The sequence below is a fragment of the Hypanus sabinus genome, chromosome 16 (genome assembly GCF_030144855.1).
Source record: "Hypanus sabinus isolate sHypSab1 chromosome 16, sHypSab1.hap1, whole genome shotgun sequence".
NCBI classification, from domain to species: domain Eukaryota; kingdom Metazoa; phylum Chordata; class Chondrichthyes; order Myliobatiformes; family Dasyatidae; genus Hypanus; species Hypanus sabinus.
In genome coordinates, this window is record NC_082721.1 from 30,772,175 (window position 1) to 30,798,078 (window position 25,904).

General features: G+C 38.9%; 1 protein-coding gene and 1 long non-coding RNA gene across 11 annotated transcripts in view; one reads left to right on the forward strand and one right to left on the reverse strand.

Moving 5' to 3' along the window:
• The window catches only part of sppl2 (signal peptide peptidase-like 2), a 60,665-nt gene that overhangs the window by 12,543 nt on the left and 22,218 nt on the right, over positions 1-25,904 (reverse strand). For 5 of the 10 annotated variants that reach the window (XM_059991488.1, XM_059991490.1, XM_059991493.1 and 2 more), the window contains exons 10-16: positions 19,878-19,952; positions 18,008-18,070; positions 12,481-12,580; positions 12,084-12,161; positions 10,568-10,728; positions 9,413-9,469; positions 8,876-9,023 (exon numbers count right to left, since the gene is read on the reverse strand). In XM_059991488.1, the coding sequence (XP_059847471.1) occupies positions 8,876-9,023; positions 9,413-9,469; positions 10,568-10,728; positions 12,084-12,161; positions 12,481-12,580; positions 18,008-18,070; positions 19,878-19,952 (682 nt within the window). Of the gene's footprint in view, positions 1-33; positions 367-2,035; positions 2,806-6,411; positions 9,024-9,412; positions 9,470-10,504; positions 10,729-12,083; positions 12,162-12,480; positions 12,581-18,007; positions 18,071-19,877; positions 19,953-25,904 lie in introns of those variants that run through there. The other 5 variants (XM_059991491.1, XM_059991489.1, XM_059991487.1 and 2 more) reach the window with 5 other exon arrangements.
• On the forward strand, positions 9,181-19,982 carry LOC132406184 (uncharacterized). The gene is made up of 3 exons (XR_009516092.1): positions 9,181-9,280; positions 17,178-17,289; positions 19,845-19,982. It is a non-coding gene; the product is annotated as an uncharacterized LOC132406184 (long non-coding RNA).

Below are 25,904 nucleotides of genomic sequence, written 5' to 3' on the forward strand. Positions count from 1 at the left end.
ATGGCACATGTCAAGGATATGTGCTTCACTGCTGCTCTACTCTCTCTCTACACCAATGAATGTGTAGCTAGGCACAGCTTAAACAATATCTATAAATTTGCTGTTGACACAACTGTTGTTCGCAGAATCTAAAATGGTGACAAGGTGGTGTACAGGAGTGAAATAGTTTGGCTGGTTGAATGGTGTCACAACAACAACCTTGCACTCAATGTTAGTAAGACCATGGAATTGATTGTGGACTTCAGGAAGGGCAAGTCGATGGACACATACCAGTTCTCATTGAGGGGTCAGCAGTGAAAAGGGTAAGCAATTTCAAGTCCCTGGGGGTCAACATCTCTTAAGATCTATCCTGCAGCCAGCATATTGCTGTAATTACAAAGAAGACATGTCAGTGGTTATATTTTATACAGAATTTGAGATCTGGTATGTCACCAAAAACTGTAACAATAACTTCCACAGATGTACCATGAGGAGCATTCTAACCAGCTTTGTCATTGTCTGGTTTGGATGGGGCCATTGTACAGAATTGGAAAAAGCTGCAGACCATCGCAAACTCAGTCAGCCCAGCGGCATCAGGGCACCAGCCTCCCCAGAGTCAAGGACATCTTTGAAAGGCAATGCGTCAAAAAGGCAGCATCCACCATTAAGGACAACCATCATGCTTTCTTCTCATTATTACCATTAGAGAGGAGGTATGGACGCTGAATACACACACTTAATGTTTTAGAACAGCTTCTACCCCATCAGCCATCAGATTTCTAAATGGACGATGAACCATTGCATGAAGGCTACCTCACTGTGTTTACACTAGTTATTTTATGTAATATTTTTGTATATATTTCTTATGGTAATTTATAGTATTTTATGTATTACACTGTACTGCTGCCACAAAACAGATTTTATGTCAGTGACATTAAACTGAATTCTGATCATTTTAAGACTGTCTTCATGACATGTTTTATTTTCTAGTTCTATCTTTCTTTCTTTTACATTCAGGTTCTTCTCAAAGTAAACTTCCTCACATCAGCTGCAATAGTCTTGACCTCGATTTTACTTGCTGTTTACATATCTAATCTTGTATTTGGTCTGAGAACTCAAATATTTATCCATATGTTGTGCACTGAATAGATGAGTGAATTCTGAACTTGTAGTGCTGATATCGTTTCTCTTGTCTGTCCCATTAAAACTGGAAGACATTGTCTGTATTGAAAGGGTTAAAAACATTTCAGAGAAAATATCAAGACTGGGTTTGGGTTGGGGAAGGTCAAAAAACGATGAAGATCTGAATCTCAGACTCAACCCACCATGTAGTTCTGGAGAAGAATAGACAACCAACTCACTGCTAGGAGGTGGATTGTTTGCTTAGATTATCATCGGGGTCTCTCTTCCCGCCATCACGGACATTTACAGTACATGCTGCACTCGCAAACTGCATTATGAAGGACCCCATGCACCCCTCATACAAACTCTTCTCCCTCCTGCTGTCTGGGAAAAGGCACTGAAGCATTCGGGCTCTCATGACCAGACTATGTAACAGTCTCTTCCCCCAAATTATCAGACTCCTCAATACCCAGAGCCTGGACTGACACCTCACTGCCCTATTGTCGTGTTTATTATCTATTGTAATGCACTGTTTTGTGCACTTTATGCAGTCCTGGGTAGGTCTGTTGCCCAGTGTAGTTGGGTTTTTTTTTCTCTCCATGTTTTTTTATTACGTAGTTCAGTCTAGTTTTTGTACTGTGTCATGTAACACCGTGGTCCTGAAAAACGTTGTCTCATTTTTACTATGTACTGTACCAGCAGTTATGGTCACAATGACAATAAGAGTGACTTGACTTGACTTGATGAGGCAACTTCACACCTACCTGCCAGTATAAATTTCATTCTGCAGCTGTTATTTTGCCTCCATTCTTGTCTGCAGGGGGTCAGATTAAGAGACAATTGAACTGAATTGAATTTATTTCTTACATCCTTCACATACATGAGTAAAAATCTTTAAGTTACATCTCCATCTAAATGTGCAATTTATAGTAATTTGTAATAAATAGTATGTACAACAGGGCAGTCAATATAGCACAGAAATACAATTACATCAGTGTGAATTAATCAGTCTGACGCCTTGGTGGAAGAAGCTGTCTCAGAGTTTGTTGGTTCTGGCTTTAGTGGTGCAATATTATTTCCCAGATGGTTTAACGTTTGTGGCTGGGGTGACTCGGGTCCCCAGTGATCCATCGGGCCCTTTTTATGCATCTGTCTCTGTAAGTATCCTGAATAGTGTGAAGTTCACATCTACAGATGTGCCGGGCTGTCCTCTGATTGAGGGTAGTATAGTTCCCATACCAGACAGTGATGCAGCCAGTCAGGATGCTCTCAGTTGTGTCCCTGTAGAAAGTCCTTAGGATTTGGGAACTCATACCAAACTTCTTCAACCATCTGAGTTCAAAGAGGTGCTGTTGTACTTTTTTCACCACACAGCTGGTACATACAGACCATGTGAGATCTTCCGTGACATGCATGCTGAGGAACTAAAGCTGTTCACCCTCTCAATCCCAGATCAATTGATGTCAATAGGGATTAGCCAGTCTCCATTCCTCCTGTAGTCCACAACCAGCTCCTTTGTTTTTGTGACATTGAGGGAGAGGTTGTTATCTTGACGCCACTGTGTCAGGGTGATGACTTCTTCTCTGTAGGCTGCCTCATTATTGGTTGAGATTAGGCCAATCAATGTAGTATAGTCCACAAATTTAATTAGCAGACCATCCCAGTATCAGGTTGAAATTGAGGAGTAGAGGAGGATGGATGGATCTGTGGATTGAGTAGACGAGTGTCTCACGAGCAAGAAGTTGGGAAAGAGTGAGCTAATGAAAAGTTTGGAGGATAATCAGAAGGATTAAGGGTCAACAGGATAGGTCTACAGGACTGTAGGTTGTAGATGAGACAGACAAACTTGATGCAGCTAATAAAAGTAGAATGCGACTTCACCTGAAACAAAGAGTTTTATCTTCAAACCCCTGACTTACAGCCTACATTTTGCCAAGCTTTTTGGCAACTGGCTGAAGTGGTACAAAGTTAAATTTTATGTGTTAATATTCCTTGGATATTTCAAACGTAGAGCTTGATATAGAAGTTAGATACCAGATACTATATGAATTAGAAATGTTCAGGTTCCTTGTTGAAAATAACAATAGGTGACAGTGTGGTAGTGTCATTGATTAATGACTAGCACAATAGCTGCATTTCTACCTCCAGAATCTAGACGTCTTTGCCTTTGGAGGAAACATTGGAAATATTTTTGACACAAACAGGAAATTTCAGCGTCACTGACTGAATTGGTGATTAATTGCTTTCCAGTCACTCACTACAGAAGCTGGAGGAATATAACTTGCAGCCAGAGAAAGTCACCAAAACGTTAATTGTATCCAAGTTAACACTCCTCCCCACTCCATACCACTTTTTAAGGAAATGAATCATAGTATGCAGGCTATCATGTACGGTAAAAGTGATTGACATTTGTGACAAATCTGGGTATAAAACAGGAAGCAATGTACAATATATCTATGAAGAAAAACCTTGTAAAAATTGCAAGGTTATACATTACTGAGGGCCGAAGTAGTTACTCTAACATTTGTAATAATTATCTCAAGAATATGGTGGAATAGAGAGAAAAAAATTGTATTGATTTGGTAACACAGGTAGAGTCTGGCTAATGTATTACAGGATGCAAACAAGGTTGAAGGTGACAACGAAGAATGAATTTAATAAAAAAAACTTTAAAAAGGTGTTCTTGACTGCAGTCTAATAAACTTTGTGGGAAAATATTCATGGCCAGCAGCGAATATCAAATATCTCAGAAATTAATTGCACGAAAGGTAACCAGTCATCTCATTATGTCAAAAAATACAACATTAATTAAACTAATCCTACTTCTTAGCTCTCTATCTATAACCTGTCTACAGAACTTTAAAGTGTCTATTTAGGGCTCTTTTGAATGAAATCAGAGCTTCTGACATCATCACTTTTTCAGCTTCACAGCACTTTTTGCTGAAAAATTCACCTCTTCAACTTACCCTAACTTACCAATAATATTAAATATATATGCCATGTTATTGTCCTGCCTGCAAAGGAAATGGGTCCTTCCTGTTTATTCTATCCAAACTTTTCAATGTTAACTCTTCTCATGGCATCCCTTGGTCCAAAGCTGACAGTTCCAGTCTTGTCAATCTCTCTTTATAACTATTATTTTGTGAGTTTTGATGGCACCTTGGTAACAACTTCTATAGCAACCTCCCTAGTGCATTCCCATTCTTTCTACAAAGCTGTGCACAATACTCTATCTGTGGCTCACTCATGTTTTACATAATTTGAAGTGTCTGCCTACTCTTAACGAAAGTAAGGATCAGAATCAGGTTTAATTGCACCAGCATACGTTGTGAAATTTGTAAACTTTACAACAGCAGTACAATGAAACACATGATAAATATAGAGAAAAGAACAATTAAGTATATTTATTTAATTACGTTATATATTTAACTAAATTATATAATAATACATTAACTTTGTGGGCTGAAGGGCCTGTATTGTGCTGTAGGTTTTCTATATATATATATATATATATATCTCTATTAAATATTTAAAATAAGAAGTGCAAATAAAACAAATAAAAAAGTAGTGAGATAGCATTCATGGGTTCAATGTACATTCAGAAATTGGATGGCAGAGGGGAAGAAGCTGTTCCTGAACCACTGAGTGCGTGCCTTCAGGATTCTATACCTCCTTCCTGGTGGTAACAATGAGAGGAGCACGTGTCCTGTATGGTGGGGGTCCTTAATGGGACTGGGATCACGTGGCCTCTAAACAATATCTAATCTCCCTGTTATGGTCAGAGATAGAAATTCTGATAAGCACAAGGTGTTCTATTTTGATAAGTCAAACCAGGGTAGGGCTTTCACAGTGAAAAATGAGGCCCTGGGGAGTGTTGTAGAATAGGGACCAAGGAGCATAAGGACAGTTTCCTCAAAGTGGTGTCCAAATAGACTAGATGGTGAAGTCATTTAGCATCATTGGCCACTGAGGAGTTGGGATGGTGCATTACAGCTGTACAAGACATTGGTGAGACCACACCTGGTGCATTTTGTTGTAAGAATGATGTCATTAAGCTTGAAAAAGTACAAAATATTTACAAACTGTCTCCAGCTCTTGAAGGCCTGAGTTACAGAGAAATGAACAGTTCAGGAGTTTATTCATTGAAGGCATAAGGGGCAGAGATTGGGTGAATGCACATAGTACCTTTCCCAGAAAGAGGTATCAGAAACAAAAGGGCATAGGTTGGTGAAAGATTTAAAAGGAACTTAAGCAGCTTCTTTATGCAGAAGGTGCTGCGTATATAGAACGAGCTGCCAGAGGAAATGGTTGAGGCAGTAAATTAACAACATTTACAAAACACACACAAAATGCTAGGCCTGCTGTGTTCCACCAGCATTTTGTGTGTGTTGTTGTTTGAATTTCCAGCATCTGCAGATTTCCTCATGTTTGAACAAGACATTTGGATAGGTATATAGAATGCTTAGGCCAGTGGTTCTCAACCTTTTCTATGCCCCACACCCCTAGGAAATGTTTGATTAATATTTGTACCCCTTACAAAAGTAATATAACATTTGAAGATGAAGAAGTCTGATTTCTAATTTTTGAACCACAAATTGAACCACATACAATACCGTGGGTGAACAAATTGAATTTAAAAAATTAAGCTTTTAACTCAGTACATAAAATGTAAATATAAATTGAGCAATTAGATTCTAATTTATTCAGAAAAAATTGTAAACAGTAAATTGATGAGACTCCTCAACTCTGAGGTGTAACTCCCAGGTAACACTGATGAGAATCCTCAACTCTGACTCGGGCAGCGGGAGACTGGAGTGTGCTTGGGACAAACATTACTATCACTTCTCAAGGCACACTGGCAGCTGGCTGAGTGATGACTCGTGACTCATCACTCAAGCCACTTTTTGCCGCACCCCCTGGGGGTGTGGGCACCCCAGGTTGGGAATCCCTGGCTTAGGCAGATACGAGTCAAACATGGGCAAATGGGAGCAGCTTTGTTGAGCATCTTGGATGTTGGTCTGAAGGGTTATGATACTACGATACACCTGAGAATGCCTCTGTACTCTTTAATACATCATTTATTGTGCTTTGTTTTGATTTCCCCTTAAGATACAATACCTTGTACTTCTTGACAAATTGCATTCTACGTGGACAAGTCTCAATGGGAAATTGAGATTTTCCTTCCAGCATGGATCAATGTATCCGAATCAGGAGGCCTACCATCCTAACCTCTTCTTGATCATAGGTCCCCCCCCCCCCCCCCACCTTGCACTGAAGGCAAATCAACATAGCACAGTGGAATTAAAGAGAGTGCTCTTTTAACTACAAAAGCTTTATTTGGAAATCATAATCCACAACATGATTTTTTAGAATAACGAATAAAATACGTCTTTCTGGAATCAATACCATATGTATGTCAAGCAGCGTCACTGTGTGAAAATAAATAAAACCTTGCACCCAGTCTTTCTATTTTCATTAACTAGGGATAAATCATCAACAGTAACTTGAGGAAACTCTTGATCGGTCAGAAGTTTAATGTTGACTTTATTTTTCTGTTTGCATTACTGTTGGAGGAACTGGTTGTTGAAAGATTTGGCTTATTTATTGCACAATTTTCAAATAAAGAAATAAAAGCCACATTTTTATTCTTAAATTCATTTTCAATGTATTGCCTAATTTAGAGTACCATGTAAAAAGACAGGATAATACAGAATTTAAAAGGAACGTTCCTTTTTTATTGGGTTTTAAATCTATGCAATCACCTTTTATTAAAAAAAGTTCTTTAGTCAAAGATACTTATTTTGGCTGATGTTATTAGTTGCATGTATTTGTATTAAACAGATAGAAAACATGATTAATCATTTCTGCCCACACGGGCTTTTATTTTCTGACATTTTATGATGTCAAGATTTTGATAACTTCATGGATTCCCAGTATTTTCATTGAGAACATGCCACAGAATCTACAATTTTTGGACTAAATGTTTTTTTAGGTTTTCAAGAGATTTTTCAATTTCATTCAATCAGTCAAGCTGTTTAACAATGTTACATGATATTTTGAAACTATTTGCTATTCTCAGTTAATTATGTGACAGGCACAGAGCTTGTTACCAAGTACAAGTAGACAACTTAAATACAAGAATTTTGTGAAGTTAAAACCGCCATCAACCCACAAATTATCAAATCAATCCAAACTAATGAAATTTAATTCACTTCACTGCTATGTAGATCAGGACCAGTTCAACTGCCCTGAACAGTTTAAAATTGTTCTTAAAGTTGCTCCACTATAGAAATGAGGTCAATCAGTTTAACATGTTATGAAGAGTTTGACTAAAGAGAAATTACTAAACAATTTTTACCAGAATGGGTGGCACATAATTTAATTTTGTTTAAAAATTAAATTCCTATTAGATATGAGGGTGTATTAAGGAGTAACATTTTAACATTCAAATTTAAATGATCTAGTATTCCTTGAGTCTGTATTAACTTTCATCCTTGAACCGTTGTTAGTTCTACTGGGAATTCTACAGATAATTTAACAAAAAAGAGATTTTAACAAATCAGGGAAGAAATCTGACGACCACATGATTTTGGAACAAAATATGATTGGTATTCAGGAACACAGAAAGCATCAGTCCTCCAGCAGACTGATGGTGCATGGAACCTCAGCTATTTCTGGTGCTAGATAATGTGATTGTGAGTTATGAAGCCCAAGAGACAGTACCACAGCTACCACCTCATCTATGACCAAGCTGTATACATTCCCAGAGGCAGAAGCAGGCAAGTGAGAAGTTGAAGTTATTATTATGCAGATAGTTTGAAGGGGAGAGGGGGAAGGGAGATAGGAAGGAAAACCTAAGGAAAAAGGGTGTTATGTAGAAGCTGTGTGGGAATGGTAAATCAGCCATTCTGGTTCTAAAGTTGCTTGTGCTGTGACGTTGTGTTTCATTAATGAACTGTGGATCAGATAGGCCAAAAGGGCCTTGCTGGAATTGTACATTTCTACTGTGACTGTGCTATAAATATGGCTCATCAGATTCACAGTCCCAATATTGATGTTGTATTTAATTAAACCTACAAGATATTAACCATCACTATATTTCAAACTTGCCATCTACCCAACAAATAGTTCAGTGGTTACCATGTGCACCTCCTCCTCTTCAATGGGATGTAAGCTAGGAGTGCTCAGTTTAGGAGAAATAGAGTTATTTTGTAGAGACTTCCTGACCATAGTAGCTTTCTTTAGTAAGCACCTAGTAAGCTGGAGAAATTGTTCAGCAGTTTGTTATTCAGGTCCAGAAAGAATAAACTGAATAACATCTCCAAAAATATTGATCCAAAAAAACTTCTGGCCTGCAGGCTTGCTGTGAAGAGTTGATGGCAGAAGGGGCAGGAGATATGGCAATGAGTTTATTGTTTGCCTGGACAAGTCATTCTTACAATGAACATTTGATTATCCTGAGAATTAGGAAGGCAATGGTTATTCTTTAATGAGTGGTGTCAGCTTTGAGAATGCAAGCAGCTTGAGTAGGGTCACTGAATAGCTGTCACTGATTGTGGGAGGTGGGAATAGTTTGGTACAGTGCAAATGGCCATGATAACTTAGGAGAATTTAACATCCCTTTGGTATTCCTTCATTTGCTTCAGCAAACAGCTGTGTTACTGCTCCTATTTCATTCTATATAATCCAACTGTAAGCATGCTGAAAAATAGCATTAGAGTACACTATCAGCAATGTGATTGGCTCATCTCATCTTTTGTTGGGAAGTCCTCACCAGGTTCAGCTTCATTTTCATTGATGGATGTTCCTGGTGAGGTGGTCAGGACTTCTCCTTCATGGTGTGGAGTAGTTGCAGTTGATTTGTCATCAGCCTGTGGACAGTTGTCAGTGACTAAAGATACCGACTTTGAGTGGAGCTCTCCCTGTAATATACAAAGTAAATACTGGTCAGGATAGAACAACCCAAAATGCTTGAGTCATATCCAGTCACCTATCTGCAACAGCAGTGGATCATTCTCCACAGGGATAACATTGCTTTCCTCTTCAATTAATCCAGCACTAAATTATCTTCTCAGACTACACATTGTTAAAACACTGAAGTGAAATTCAACAAGATAGATCTTTGGAGGACTTGCTTTTCCACTCATGCTATTTCTTATGCAGGGTAAGAATACGCAAGGTGAGGCAACATCAATTCTAACAAAAATGTACTACATCAGCTACTTCTAAGTGGTGTGGTCAAGAAACACTGATTTGAAACAGTTTCTGGGGAAGTATTTAATTGGTTTTGTATGACCTCAGGGACACTTACCAGCTTTGGTGCAGTTGGAGGTGACGAGGCAACGCATGAGGTGACGTGTGAATTGCTCTGAAATTTGATTGAAAAGAAAACATGATTATTTTCATCAAACATAAGATACAAAAAATCGTGTATTGCTCCATTCACTTAACACTAATGATTTACTAGTGCAGCACTGGCTCTTGCTTCCAGATTGCTGCAACTGCTGAAGTAAGAGGCACAGCTAACTCCCTTTCTTCAATGTATTGCCATGGGCAGGCTTTCAACCTATTTTGTAGTTGGTCTACAACACTGTTTAGTTGCATAAACTCCAGGGCTTTTTATAAACTCTGAAGTTAAAGTACAATGACTAAACCAAACCAACCAGTAAGTCCTCAGATTCTACCTTGATGAAGTAGCAGAGTACAGGTCTTATGGATGGCATTATTGAAAGTATCATACAGCTCTTTGAATTCAGCGGTTTGGTATCAACGTGTTGAGTTTGCCATGGAAATGGGACACTACTAAACTAATTACTTGTTTGTTAAGCAAATAATACACTGTTTGGAGACTTAATAACACTGCCCTGAAGACTGTAAAAGGTTAAATAAATTAAACCTTGAAAAAGAGAGATGTAGGCTTCCAAGAACTAAAACAACTACATCAACAAGACAATTAAGAATTTTGATACTTTAATTTGGGAAAAATCCAATTGAAATCAAATTACAACATTTATTAAAACAATTTACACACATTATAAATGTCAGCTCAGTCTACATAATCTGCTTGCTGTTTTATGGGAAATATTCTGTTAAAGTTAAGATTAAGACAACCAGGAAGATTTTAATGTGAATCAAACATCAATTTTATCTGGAGTGTCTACTAGAATGGAAATGTCATATTTTACATGGAATGTTTAATGCTGACAACAGCTCATTTTGTGATTCCAATGAAGTTCCTAATCTTTCCTCCTTAAATGTTATAATTCAGACATTACATTACAGTCAATCATAAATGGGTATTTAGTGGCAATGAATTCCAATATGTTGATTTCATTTTAAACTCTAATGTTGTACCCAGTCCAAGGTAGAATTGCATAATGATAGAACTGCAAATTTACTCAACTTTACTATTACATTTTGGGGAAAAAAAAATTCTTCAAGGCAGTCATATCAAACTGGTATTCACCGCAAATCCACTTCCACTCCAGAACATTGACATCTCCTTGCGCCAGCAAGCCACACAGATGCTAGTAATCAGAGTGCATGGGACCAGGTAAAGGAGCGCTGGTTGACCTGTCTGCATCAGTGCCAGAGCAATAAAAGTGATGAGAAGACCAATGCCATAAGCTGAGGAACAAAACACAAGAAACTTGAAATGAACAACAGATACTTCTAAAAAGAATGTAAAGGAACTAAAACAGAACTCATGCATCATCACTGCACTGACACTCGTAATTGAATACAAGCTAGAATTTGTCTTAAGCACAAGAAATTCTGCAGATGCTGGAAATATAAAGCAATGTACACAAAATGCTGGAGGAACTCAGCAGGTCAGGCAGCACCTATGGCAATGAATACATAGTCAACATTTCAGGCCAAGACCCTTCTTCAGGACAAGGAATCTGTCACATCTTCCACCATTTGAAAAAACTGATGACTTTAGTGCACTTCACCAAAATCAGTTCTATACGTAGTTTTTACTTCTGGATTCTACTGATGGGTTTCATTCCCATTCTATTATTTTCCTTCAATTTTTGAGAGTTGTCTCATACTTCATTTTTTTAATTTTATAATAAATGCACTAGTTTCAAAATGATGGCACAACACAAACATTTGAATCTTTCTACAAGGTTTAATCAAAAGCCATTATTTGAGTTTACTAAACATATTAACTATCCTCTTGAAAGTAATTGATGGGTTTGGTTCTTAAAAGCTTAACCTCTGCTCTTGATTTGATCAGATACAAGGGAGCCTTCTCACGTCAATAGCAAAAAAATGGGGCTTGACCCAAAACATGAACTCCTCTTTTCTTTCTCTGATACTAATTGCTCCAAATATTTCAACATTCCTGGTTTCTTTCACTGATTAGCATGTCTGTCAAAAGTAAGCCACTCTTTGTGTTCAGATGCATTTCTCATGTCCATCACAGCCAAAATTCAAGAAAATTTTTTTGCAGATGTATATTTTGTTTCAATTTGTTTAAATACCTGTATCATTCAGCTAGATCCTACACGTGTTATCTCAACCATCCCATTCCAATGTTAATATTTAGAAATTAAACAACCTTACTGATACAAGTATCATTTGCACCATATCAGTGCATTCTCCAGCAAACCACAGCCACTCCTTATGCACTTCACTTGCAGGTTCCCTCCAAATGACACACCCTTCTGACTTGAAAAAGTATTGCTGGTCCTTCATTGTTACTAAATTTAAATCACAGGACTCCCAGCACTCTGGGAGTTTAAGGTGGTGACTTATCACCACCATTTCAAGGGATGGTAGGGATGAGCAATAAATGCTGGCCTTACAACCAATGTCCAGATCCCAAAAATGAATATAGAAAAGGTTCAAAAGTATGGCAATGCTGATCTGATGGAAGCAGTAATGAATCATGAAGGCTTCCTGAGCTCTTTCTCCAATTTCTTTCTTTTTCCTAGCATCTGATTTGTAGTCATGTGAAAATAAATTATGGCACTTACCGACTGTGCAAGCTACAAAGTAGATTCTTGAAGTCTGCACCTGAATATCAAACCTGTGGCAATATGCCACTAACATTCCTGCAAGGAAGATATGGTGTTATTTGTTGTTGTAGACGAGAAGACAAATTTAAGATCAGAAGGAACTTCAATATAACAAAATGTTTTTTGTTATGAACAAGCGATTGAATTAAAAAAAATTCAACACACACTTTTTATAAACCACAAAATCTGCCAACAAATCACAAAGTGCCTGTACCACGGTAAGAGATGCTTAATATATGTCAGCTCTATTAAAAAGGACAGTTATCCAAAAACAGTGAAGAAAATAATGCACATTTATTTCTTTTAATCAAACAAATGAAATGCCTGGGTTCACAGAAAAGCAGAGATTATTTACCTGGTATTAAAACATCACCAAAGCCAAGGAGGGAGAACGGTCGGTCACACAGTGCCAGAGGCGAGTAATTTAACCGAGGCACCTTCAGTACCATTGGGAGCTGAAGATTAAACAAAAGTCTCACCAATACAACAAATCATTTCATTCTACTAAAAAGAGAAGGAAACTATTTGCCACTTACTCACTCTAAAGTATTTAATTCAAAATTTTAAGTACCTGGACCAATGCGATTTATTATACATCAAAAACATGCACTGAAACACTTGTGCAAAATTATACTGAATAGTGCAAGGAGATTGAGGGGAAATATAAATATCACCATCACCATCACTGTGATGAGCAATATGCTCCACAAAATATCAATGAACTTTTGAAGAGGAATCTGCTCAAGTGCTATTGGCAAACATACAAATTAGTTCAAAACTTTTGGACAAAATTAATGAAATTCTAATATTGTTTGCTAGTGACTTATACATTAAGTACCTAGGTCATTCTGACGAGAGGAAGGTCATAAATTATTGTGATTTTAGTGCCTCTGGCTTAGATGTGCAAACAAATCAAGACTCCTTACACAAATCACAACATATTAAGGATTTTCTTGAAAGTGGTGATTGTCAACATCTGATATAAACAAAAATCAGGACTAAATTCAGCTGCAATACCTTCTCCATTTCCAGATTTCCTTCCAGAAGTAAGCATGAATAATATCAATCTGGATAAACAAACATACAAAACCAACCCAATAAGGAATCAGGCGAATAAAAATTAAACTGCAAGAATGTTGCAGATCTAAGGACAGAAATTCAGCTTGTCAGAGATATATAGGGATGGACTTGAGTATTTTCATGATCCTCCTTCAAATTCTACGGTTAAAGTAAATCGCTGCTAGAAATGTGTGCCTAAACCCATAACAGCGTCCAGATGTTCACCCAACAAAAGCATTAGAAACAAGACTGATAACCTTGCTGTACAAAAGTCAGAAAGGCAGCCCTGCAAGCCTCAATAAAATTTCCTCAAATCACCTTCTACGAGAAGGCTCAGAATCAAATACATATCTAATTTCCTGGAGTTGTTATTATTTAGTCACTGTTTGGCAATGCCCACACTCAACCTAGAAGGGCACTCAACCTGCTCCACTGACTTAGGGCCTATCAGTGATATATTGGGCAAGATTTCCAATGTAGCTTAGAAATATCTCTGTATTTCAGTTGGCAAGTGAAAGGAAACTTGTCTAGCTATAACTTATTGTGGCTCAATTAATATTTGAAGAAAGGCATGAGATTCAGCTTCACATTCTAAGGCAAACTTTAGCTTTGCCTTAAAAAGGAGGGGAGTAAAATCAAAGTATTTCATACTTGAGCAGAAAATACAAGGCCAATAAAAAGTATTCCCTTCCCTTTGAAATTTCCATGTTTTATTGTTTTATAACATTGAATCACAATGGCTTTTTGAAACTGATCACCAGAAGAGACTCATTCGTGTCAAATTGAAAACAAATTTCTACAAAATGGTCTAAATTTATTACAGCAGATGCACCTTTGGTAGCAAATACAGCCTTGAGTCTAAGGTGAACGATCTCTATCAGCTTTGCACATCTGGACACTGCAATTTTTCCCCATTCTTCTTTACAAAACTGCACAAACTCTGTCAGATTGCATGGGGATCATGAGTGAACAGTCCTTTTCAAGTTCAGCCACAAATTCTCAATTGGATTGAGGGCTGGACTCTCACTTGGCCACTCCAGGACATTAACTTTGTTGTTTTTAAGCCATTCCTGTGTAGCTTGATGTTGTGCTTGGACCCACTGTCTTGCTGGAAAATGAATCTTCTTCCGAGTCGCAGTTCTCTTGTAGACTGCATCAAGTTTTCCTCCAGGATTTCCCTGTATGTTTGCTGCATTCATTTTACCCTCTACCTTCACAAGCCTTCCAGTGTTTGCTGCAGTGAAGCATCCCATAGCAACCACCATGTCTCATGGTAGGGATGGTGTGTTTTTGATGATGTGCAGTGTTTAGTCTGATGGCCAAAAAGCTCAGACCAGAGAACCTTCTTCCAGCTGATTTCAGAGTCACCTACATGCATTCTGGCAAACTCTAGCCAAGATTTCATAGAGTTTTTTTTTTGAACAGTGGCTTTCTCTTTGCCATTCTCCCATAAAGTAGCAAATGGCAATAGTTGTTGCATGCAGTCTCTCCCATCTCAGCCTCAGAAGCTTGTAATTCCTCCAGAGTTGTCATAAGCCTCTTGGTGGCCTCCCTCACTAGACCCCTTCTTGCACAGTCACTCAGTTTTTGTGGACAGCCTGCTCTAGGCCAGGGGTCAGCAACCTTTACCACTGAAAGCCACTTGGACCCGTTTCCCACAGAAAAGAAAACACTGGGAGCCGCAAAACCCGCTTGACATTTAAAATGAAATAACACTGCATACAACGTTTTGTTTTGCCTTTATGCTATGTATAAACAAACTATAATGTGTTGCATTTATGAAATTGATGAACTCCTGCAGAGAAAATGAAATTACATTTCTGCATGCAACAAAAACATTTTGAACTCCGAAAAAAAGACGTTGGGTTGAAGGTTACTTTTAAGTAAAATACTCAACGTCTATTTGAGTCCTTCTTGTATTTATGAAAAACGCCAAACTTAAATTTGCCGCCAGCAGCAAACCAAAAATAACGTCAGCCAGCTGTCAACCTGAAAAATAAAAGGACTATTTCACTGAACAATGAAAACATATGAATATACGTAAAATAATAGGCAATTAAAATATTTATCATACTTGTTCAGGTTGACTCACACCTGACAATGCAGTCGTATTTAGTAGGGATGGATCGATGCTTAGGGGAGTGACCGGGAAGGATAATGGGTTTTTTTCCTCTCTGAACTCACAGAAGCGTTTCCCAAACGATGTTTGCATTGCGATGATTGCAGAATGTAAATACTCCGAATTTATCATGTCGTGACCTTGTTTGAACTCTCTCAAATTGGGGAAGTGAGACAATGTGCCTTTCTGTAAATCTCTGGCAAGCAACGTCAACTTGCGCTCGAATGCCAAAACATCCTCCAACATGTGCAGGGCTGTACGTCCTTACCCCGTTGAAGAGCTGTGTTCAGCGTGTTCAGGTGCGCTGTCATGTCTACCATGAAGTGTAGCTTTTCCAGCCACTCTGGCTGTTCCAGCTCAGGAAAGTTGAGCCCTTTGCTGCCCAGGAAAGTTTTCACTTCTTCCAGACACGCGACAAAGCGTTTCAGCACCTCCCCTTTGGACAGCCACTGGACTTTGTTGTGCAGCAGGTGCCCCATCAGTAGCTACTGACACCAGATGGGTGGTCTTTATTCCTTTGGCTCTTAAACAATTCAAGACAGCCTCACAGATGTCCTCCCCCTGTGTTTGGTCTTTTAGAGGTATCAACTCAATCAGTTCTTCCTGTGGCCCGGCAGAGTTTACATACCGGCAGAACAACGCTATTTGTTCAATATCACCTTTGTCTTTAGACTCGTCACAGGCAATCGAGTAGGCCACAGCTGAATTGATGTCTTTAATTTGCTGTCTTGTGATGTCTTCTGCCATTTTTATGGTTCTGTCTTTGACAGTCTTTGCAGAGAGGGGCATATCCCTGATTTTCTGCACAATTTCACTCTTGTTTTTAAAGTCCGTGAATAGATGTTCTGAAATCTTAATGAAAGATTCTTTTATATATTCACCATCTGTAAACTGCTTCCCGTGCCTGACTATTTCCTGAGCGTCAATATAACTGGCGTATGTCGTTGATTTTCCAGACTTCATCCATTTCTGGAAATGATTTTTGCTCAGATCAACCTTCCGCATCAGTTCCGAAACGGCTTTTTTTCTCTCATCTCCATCCGGATATTTTTGAGCAAAGGCTGCGTGTTTATTCTGGAAATGCCTTGCGACATTTGACTTTTTGTTGTTTGCTAGTTTCTCATTGCATATTAAGCATACCGGTAAACCAGTCTCGTCAACAGTGAAAGCAAATGAATCTGTCCACGTATCATTAAACGTTCTGTTTTCTTCAGTCACTTTTCTTTTTTTAGAATTCTCCATAGTTGGCTTACCTTGGATCGAAAAATTAAAGAAATCGCGCACTGGCGGGTGTCAGGTATTGGCAGTGGTGACGTATATTAATAGCGATAAAAACACGTTGTAGCGGTGTGCTCACGCAGTCAGTAAACTGCAGTCGAATAACTTTATTCGAACTAAACAGCCTTGCTTTTAAGCCTCCCTCAACCCAGCCCCCATGGACGCAGATGCTGCAAAAGACGCGTACTCACAAACCCCCGTAGGCTATCTCCCTTAGCCGGAATGCTGGCTAATTGTGAGCCGTTTCGGATGTGCCAGGAAATGTGTCGCCACACTTAGATTGTACAAGATCACCATAATCTTCAAATTTAGAATTACATTTCAAAAGCTAACAAACTAACATAAAATACATTTTAATTAAATACTGACCAATTATTTCCCAAAGCCACAGGGAGCCGCAGCACAGAGGTGAAAGAGCCACAAATGGCTCGGGAGCCGCAGGTTGCCGATCCCCGCTCTAGGCAAATTTACACCTGTGCCATATTCTTCTCCATTTCTTGATGACTGACTTAACTGTACTCCAAGGGATATTCCAGTGACTTAGAATTCTATTGTATCCATCTGCTGACTTGTACTTTTCAATAACCTTTTCACAGAGTTGTCTTTATGGTGTAGTTTTTGCCAGAATTCTGACTCAACAACAGTTGGACCTTCTAGATACAAATGTATTTTTACTACAATCAATTGAAACACTTTGACTGCACACAGGTGAGCTCCATTTAACTATTTATGTGACTTCTAAAACCAACTGGCTGCACCAGTGATGATTTCATGCGTCATGTTAAAGGGAGTGAACCTTTATGTAATCATTTATTTTGTGTTTTATATCCGTAATTAACTTAGATCACTTTGTAGAGATCTGTTTTCACTTTGACACAAAAGAGTCTTTTTGAGTTGACCAGTGTCAAAAAGCCAAATTAAATCCATTGTGATTCAAGATTGACAACAAGTCATGAAAAATTCCAAAGAGAGGTGTGAATACTTCTTTTTGGCACTGTAAATATTCTACACGCCTAGTACATAATAACAGCATGACGTTTAACATATGAAACTAGTGGCAAAAATATCAAGCAGGATGATGGGGGAAAATCAGTGATGTGACTCTCATTCCAACAGACCTTCTTACCAGTGACTGTACCTTCCCACCCCTCCTAGCACTCATACATTTATTCAGCAGTTCAAAGCTATCTTAAAGTGCCTGCAGGGGGAGAAGACCTGAATGCAAATTACAGATGAAAAAGGGTAAATGCATGAGTGCTAGGAGGGGTGGGAAGGTACAGTCACTGGTAAGAAGGTACAAGATAGACTATGATCCTACCAAAAAGAGAGCAGAACGAGGCAAAAAATGAAGATTAAGTAATTATCACACATCACACACAGCCCAAAGATTTCAACAGGGCATATTTCAGTCTTTTTTCCACTGTACCTTTTCATGTGTAGAGAAATCTGAAGGACCAGCAGCCACTTCTACCATGATACTCTTGCCACTCTGAAATACAGAAGCTCACTCTTTAGAAAAAAAAAGTCTATACTTAAAACGTTAAACATGCCCTTCAGAATTCTCAGGAAATGGATTAGAAAAAAAACATTCTGAACGAGCCATAATTTCCACCCTACTTCTAACTAAGGATACTGGGGATGAGAACACAAGGGTCATAATGTCCACATCAGCCAATACATGACCTTTAGGCTAACCCCATTTTCCAGCCCTTAGTTCACTGTCTAGCAAGTTATGACTCCTAACAAGCATTTGTAACGTGCATTTGTAATTTGGCTCTATTCGCTTTACACTTATGACTGTCTAGCTAAGCATAGCTCCAATGCCACATTTAAGATTGCTGATGACATCATTGTTGTAGCCCGAATCAAAGCTGATGACAAATAAGCATAGAGGAGGGAGAGTAAAAATCTGGTGATTGGTGCCATATCAACAACCACTTACTCAATGTCAGCAAGATCAAAGAGCTGATTATTGACTTCAGGAATAGGAAACCAGACATCCATGAGCCAGTCCTCATCAGGGGATCAGAGGTGGAGAAGATTAGCAACTTTAAATTCCTTGGCGTTATCATTCCAGAGGACCTTTGATGGCTTTGTTACAAAGTTTGCCGATGGTATGAAAATTGGTGGAAGAGCAGGTAGTTTTGAGGAAGCAGGGTAGCTACAGAAGGTATTAGACAGATTAGGAGAACGGGCAAAGAAGTGGCAGATGGAAAACAATGTCAGCGAGAGTGTGGTGATTCACTTTGGTAGGAAAAAATGGCAGAGTTAAGAAAATACAAAAACGGTGCAAAGGGACTTGGGAGTCCTTGTGCAGGGTTCCCTAAAGGTTAATTTGCAGGTTGAATCAGTGGTGAGGAAGAAGAATGTGATGTTAGCATTCATTTCAAGAGGACTAGAATCTAAAAGCAAGGATGTAATGTTGAGACTTTATAAATCACTGGTGAAGCCTTACTTGGGGTATTGTGAGCAATTTTGGGCCCCTTATCTTAGAAAGGATGTGCTGAAACTGTAAAGAGTTCAAAGGAGGCTCACGAAATTGATTCCAGGATTGAATGGCTTATTTGATGAAGAGTATTTGGTCACACTGGGCCTGTATTTATTAGAATTCAGAAGAATGAGGGGTGACCCCCCCATCCTCATCACATTCTACAGGGGATGTATTGAGAGCATCCTGAGCAGCTGCATCACTGCCTGGTTTGGAAATTGCACCATCTCGGATTGCAAGACCCTGCAGTGGATAGTGAGGTCAGCTGAGAAGATCATCGGGGTCTCTCTTCCCGCCATTACAGACATTTACACTACACGCTGCATCTGCAAAGCAAAGAGCATCATGAAGGACCCCACGCATCCCTTATACAAACTCTTCTCCCTCCTGCCGTCTGGGAAAAGGCACCAAAGCATTTGGGCTCTCACAACCAGACTATGTAACAGTTTCTTCCCCCAAGCTATCAGACTCCTCAATAGAGCCTGGACTGATACCTTACTGCCCTATTGTCCTGTTTATTATTTATGGTAATGCCTGCACTGTTTTGTGTACTTTATGCAGTCCTGGGTAGGTCTATAGTCTAGTATAGTTGTTTTTTTTCTCTGTGTTGTTTTTTAATGTAGTTCAGTCTAGTTTTTGTACTGTGTCATGTAACACCATGGTCCTGAAAAATGTTGTCTCATTTTTACTATGTACTGTACATAACAGTTATGGTCGAAATGACGATAAAAGTAACTTGACTTGACTTTTTGTAACATCTTTTGTTTTTGCTAAGGTTACAGATGATACAGAGAATTTGGCTGCTTACCTGAGTGAGAAATGGAGTAATGAAGACAAAGAAAATATCATATACAAAGAGAACCACCAGCAGTAACGTGCAAGCCTGGAATGAAGAAAAAAAAAACATTAAGAGTCTGCAAATAGTTAACATTGAAGCTAGAAGTATAAAATGTACAATACACCTGACCCTCGTTATGTGCGTCTTCAGACTATGCGTATTCACAGTTAAGCGAGGAGCACTGCTTTCCCGCCAATACAAGTCAGGTGCGCGCACCTCATGGTCTCACTCCCGCCAGTCTCGCATTGGTTTTGGCAAGGTGTGGTTGTGCAATCATGCGCTCTTAAACTTTTATTGCTTTACCTACGACGCAGTGATTTTGAGCTTGAAATATTTAATTATGCCTCCTAAGCGTCCGATGTCATGTCCTGGGCCATCAGCCGAGTGGCAGAGAACCACTTTAACACTTGAAAAAAAGTTGGAAGTTATAAACAGCGAGGAATCAGGTGAAGGTAACACAGCTCTGGGACGTTACTGTTGGGAACAGAATCTTGCCTTTAAAGTTCTTTTATTGCTTGACAATGTGCCAGCCCATACTAAACATTTGGATAGCATTCATCCTAACATAACTGCGTTTCCTGCCGCCTAACACGACATCGATGATTCAACCACTCAACCAAGGTGTGATCCATATTCAAGGCATTTTCTTTTACAGCGAACTATCTCTCACATGCTGCAAGCAACAAACAATTTTGAAAATCCCAGGAGGTTACCAACGGTGAGAGAATGGTGGAAGTCAGGGCACTTGGCACAAATGGCAATGGACATAGACCCAAGTTTACAGTGGAGTAAGCATTTCAGTCATTCCCTGCCGTCAACCTTACAAGCAAATTTATGCTGAAAAACAAAACGTTGCCAAGCAAACAACCCTCACCACTTTCTTCAAACCGATGCTGGCAGTTCTAAGAGTTCTGTGAGTCTTCCTTCACCCTTGCTGTGCTTGATATGATCCTGACGACCATAACCATCCATGCATCTTATCCATGTAAAGCTGCCTGACACCACAACAACCACTCATCTCCCGGAGCGAACACACCTGCCACCTGTACAGTTGCTGAGTACTGTACACCCTAGTATGTTAACTTTCTATGATATATTACTTTGAATATTACCTTAAATTGATTAAATATAATACGAATGTGCCTTGTGGTACTGCTTTTGTGTCTTATTGGTATGAAAATGTGAATAAATTACAGATAAAACATATTTAGGAAGCCCTCTGGAACATATCCCTATTTTCTCCATTTAAATAATTATTCACATTATGAGGAACGTATCCCCCGCATATAAAGAGGATAGGGTGTATAATCACATTCCACCATGTTAAATAATGTCTATTCGTATGTAGCCTAAGATAAAGTTCAGGGCACATCTTAATGAACACCGAATTTTAGTCCAACCGTCAATATGTATCAAGAGACTATCAAAAATGTGAAGTAATGTGGAGAATCTATTACTGAAACAAGAATTTGATCTTTATGCAAGATTGATTTAAAATTTAAAAAATCCCACCTCTATACGGATTACTTTGAACATCTTGGACAGCAGCTCCCCAGCGTGGAACAACGCTTGAGTCCTGGGTCCCTGCTCAGGGCAGTGCAATGTATATCAGGCATTGCTAAAGTCAGATTGTCATTTGCACAGAATAATTTTAGATGCCAAATGCTGCCAGGTATGTGAGAAAGACACAGTCAAGCCTGATGCCAGCCATTCTACAGCTACAGATCTATACTGCCCAGCAGGAGTCAAGAGGAGGAACTCTGGCTGATCTTCACTAATCTAGAAACTCAAACAAATTACTTCTTCAATTATTAACCACTGAAACATAAAAAATGTGAGTAGAAAACATAGCATCTGCAGAATCTCTTGTGTATATCATGTGAAACATGTATACATATCTGAATTTTAAGATTCAGAACTAGACATTCAGTGCCACATGAAGTTAAGCTCACAATTCAGAAAGCAAACAGCCTGATGATGCTTCCTTTAATGACAGCACTGTATACCTGTGCTCATTAATGAACCTGTATTTTGGACAACAGAAAATATTGTATTAGCTGCTTTAAGAATGATTAAGAAATGAAATTTTGCAAACAGCATTTTAAAAATATACTGAAAAAGAACAATCGTCAAGAATGAGGGATGAGGAAATTTCAGATGCTTCAGGTATCCTATGGGTACCAGGATGGCACTGCTACCTTAACTGACAAGCAAACTGGATTTGATCCCAGTCTTCTACAGAGTTTGCTGTGCAGTCTACGACTGGTTGGTGGCAAGAATTAGGTTGGAGCGGATAGATTGCACAAAGGAATGAGTTACAGGGAAATAAGCAGAGGACTAGGATTGCTAGAATTACTCACGGACAACACTTCTTCATTGTGTTGATGGCACCTTTCCACATTGTAGGAACAATTAATAACAATAAAGTATGAACAATTACGGGAAAGGTACTTTAACTGGAACACAAAATTGATTTGATACAGATCTTTAAGATTTAAAAGGATTGCAATAAATAAATTGGATATTATTTTCACATAAAATGAGATAACAGAGGAAACAAATTAAACATAGACACAAAAAAGAATAAATGAAGAGTTAGAACAAAATCCTAACAAGGTGTAACTGAAACAAAGAATATTTCACTAGAAAAGGTATATGTGTGACAAGATACATAAGTTGATGGGGGAATGGGGAGGAAAAGCAAGCACATGTATAAACCATCAATTATGAAAATCAGAGGCAGTGGGCTCTAAATAGATTAGATTAATGCAGATTGGAATATGTTAAATTAATTAAAATGAAATACAGTAATAACTATTAGAAAAAGGCTACAATCAGGTTATTTGCTGCGGTCTGCAGTAACAAATCTTAAGGTTTCAATTTGGCCAAGTGTGAGGTAGGATTTGTTCAAGTTTATTTGTTATTCAACTATATATGGATACCCATAAATACAGCCAAGCAAAACAGCATTTTTCCAACACCAAGGTGCAAAATACAGTACCTACAGTCACACACAGCACAAAGCACACATCACACATATAAGATGGTAATAAATACAGACACACAAGAAGTCCCTGAGTCCACAAATGTTGCAGCAGCATATAGTCAAACACAATTTGTCCTCTGGCGAGCAAACATTGGAGAGCAGCACCGACTCCAATACGTACGCCACACCATACCACCTCTGGCACTCTGTCAGAGTGCACTGACTCTGACACCTCCCCCAGGGCGACTATAAACAGACAACACTGCGACTTGAGGCTTGGTCTTCATTATGACCAAGGCCATGCAGCTCCCTGTTGTTCACCAGTAATTTAGTGAATCGGACTTACAGCATTCTACATTAACAATGTACATTAATGTAAATTAACAACGAGGTCTTACGATCGCAAGAAAAGTAACCAAGATGATCACTCACTGTTAAGACTACACAACCACTCTGCACCTTTGAAGCAGGCAGCCACACCACCCGCACCAAGCCCACCTTCTTCAGTTTCTCCACCAACAAGCAACTCACTGATGGAGTAGATCTGCAGTACTTTAAGTTCTTAATGTCCAGCATTATGATTGTAAAAAATACATTTAAAAAGACAATATGGTTGGCCCTGTAGGAGCCGTTGCATCTGAGTATGCCACTATCTTACCAGATACCAGTAACATCACTATTGTATAGTAAATGGCATGGCACTGACAAGTGTTGTGGAGCAGATGGAGCAGGGAGTCCAAGTACAGAGTTTGCTAAAAGTGGCCACACAAATAGAGTGACAAAGAAGGTGTTTAGCATGCTGGCCTTCATCAGTCAGGGCAATGAGGCTGGGAGTAGGGACATCGTATTGCAATTATTTAAGTCATTGGTGAAGCCACACTGAGTATTATGTACAGTTCTGCCCACTTTATTATAGGAAAGACATTGTCAAGCTAGGAAGGGTGTAGAAGAGATTTATGAGGATGTGGCCTGAATTAAAGGATCTCAGCAACAGGGAGAGGTTGGCTACACTGAATCTTTATTCCTTGGAGCAATGGAGAATGAGGGGTAACTTCATAGAAGTTTGTAAAATTCTGGAGGGGATTGAGTAAGATGGATGGTCATATTCTTTTCCCTATGGTGGGGAACCCAAAACCAGAGGGCACAGGTGCAAGGTAAGAGTGGAGATATTTTAGAGACTTGAGAGATACCTTCTTGACACAGAAGGTAGTGAGTACCTGAAATGTGCTGCCAGAAGAAGTAGACAAGGTGGATTCAGTTGCAGCATTTAAGAGGCATCTGGACAAGTATATGGAGGGGAGAGACTTGAAGGTTTATGGGCCAAATGTGGGCAACTGGGACGAGCAGGGAGAATGCTGAGGTCAGCTTGGACCAATTGAACTAAAGGGTCTGTTTCTGTGCTGTAGCACTCAATGACTCTTAAGTTTTCCCCACTTAGTCAACCAACTGTAATAAGCACACAAAACAAATGAATCCACAAAAATAGCTGTGTTTTCTGAAGTTTGAGCCAACATGAGCCAGAAATAAGATAATGATTGAGCAACAAAAGGCATTCATTAACTGATCTAAGTGATTACACAATAGATATTTTAATACATGGTACTTACCATGCCAAAGTTCATTCAATGAACCAGCAGAATAATTGAGCATTAAAACATTATAAACAGAAACATTATAAAACAGAATAAAGCATTACATTGACCATGTCCAAAAAATACAATTACAAATATGTTGCACAGGTTGTAAAGGTAGTTCAGCATAAACAAACCAGCTTAAATTGATGACAGCTTAAACCAACCTGAATAAGATCTTCCAGCAATGATACACAGATTTATGGCTCTTTACTAATCTGTCCAACCAACGAAATTGCTGAAGTGGTATTACGTCAAAAGCTATGACAAAGCTATCATTATTATTTTATCAAGGCTAACCATCATCCAGGATAGCCCCAAGGGTGATAAACTATCTGCTACTGTTACCAAGAGGCCAATTACAATGATCAGAATACAGACTTGGAAGTCTCTATATTATCAAAATTGAAAGTAAATTTATTATCAAAGTACATATATGTCACCATATCAACACTGAGATTCATTTTCTTGTGGGCATACTCAATTAATCCGTAACAGAATAATAACCACAATAGAATCAATGAAATACTGCGCCAACCTGGACATACAACTAGCGCACAGAAGACAACTAACTGTGCAAATACAAATAGAAAATAATAATAATAAATAAATAAATAAGCAATAAATATCGAGAATATGACTTGAAGAGTCCTTGAAATTGAGTCCATAGATTGTGGGAACATTTCAGTGATGGATCAAGTGAAGTTGAGTGCAGTTATCCCTTCTGGTTCAAGAGCCTGATGATTCAGGGATAATAAGTGTTCCTAAACCTGGTGGTGTGGGTTCAAGGCTCCGATACACTCTTCCAGATGGCAACAGCAAGAACAGAGCATTATCCGGAAGGTGGGGGTCTCCTGTTGATGGATACTGCTTTCCTACGACAAGGCTTCATGTAGATGTGCTCAGCGGTGGGGAGGGCTTTACTCGTGATGGATTGGGCCACATTCACAACTTTTTGTAGGATTTTCCATTCATGGGCATTGGTATTTCCCTATCAGCTGGTGATGCAACCAGTCGATAAAATCTTCACCACACACCTAAAGAAGTTTGTCAAAGTTATAGATGTCATACTGAATCTTCACAAACTTCTAAGGAAGTAGAGGTGCTGCCGTTCTTTCTTCATAATTGCACTTAAATGCTGGGTCCAGGAAAGGTCCTATGAAGTGATAACACCAAGGAATTTAAAGTTGATCCTCTGATGAAGACTGGCTCATGGACCTCTGGTTTCCTCCTCCTGAAGCCAATAATCAGTTCCTTGACCTTGCTAACACTGAGTAAGAGATTGCTGATATGACACCACTCAGCCAGACTTTCAATTCCTTCCTATATACTTATATATCACTATCTTTGATTTGGCCTATGACAGTTGTGTCATCAGCA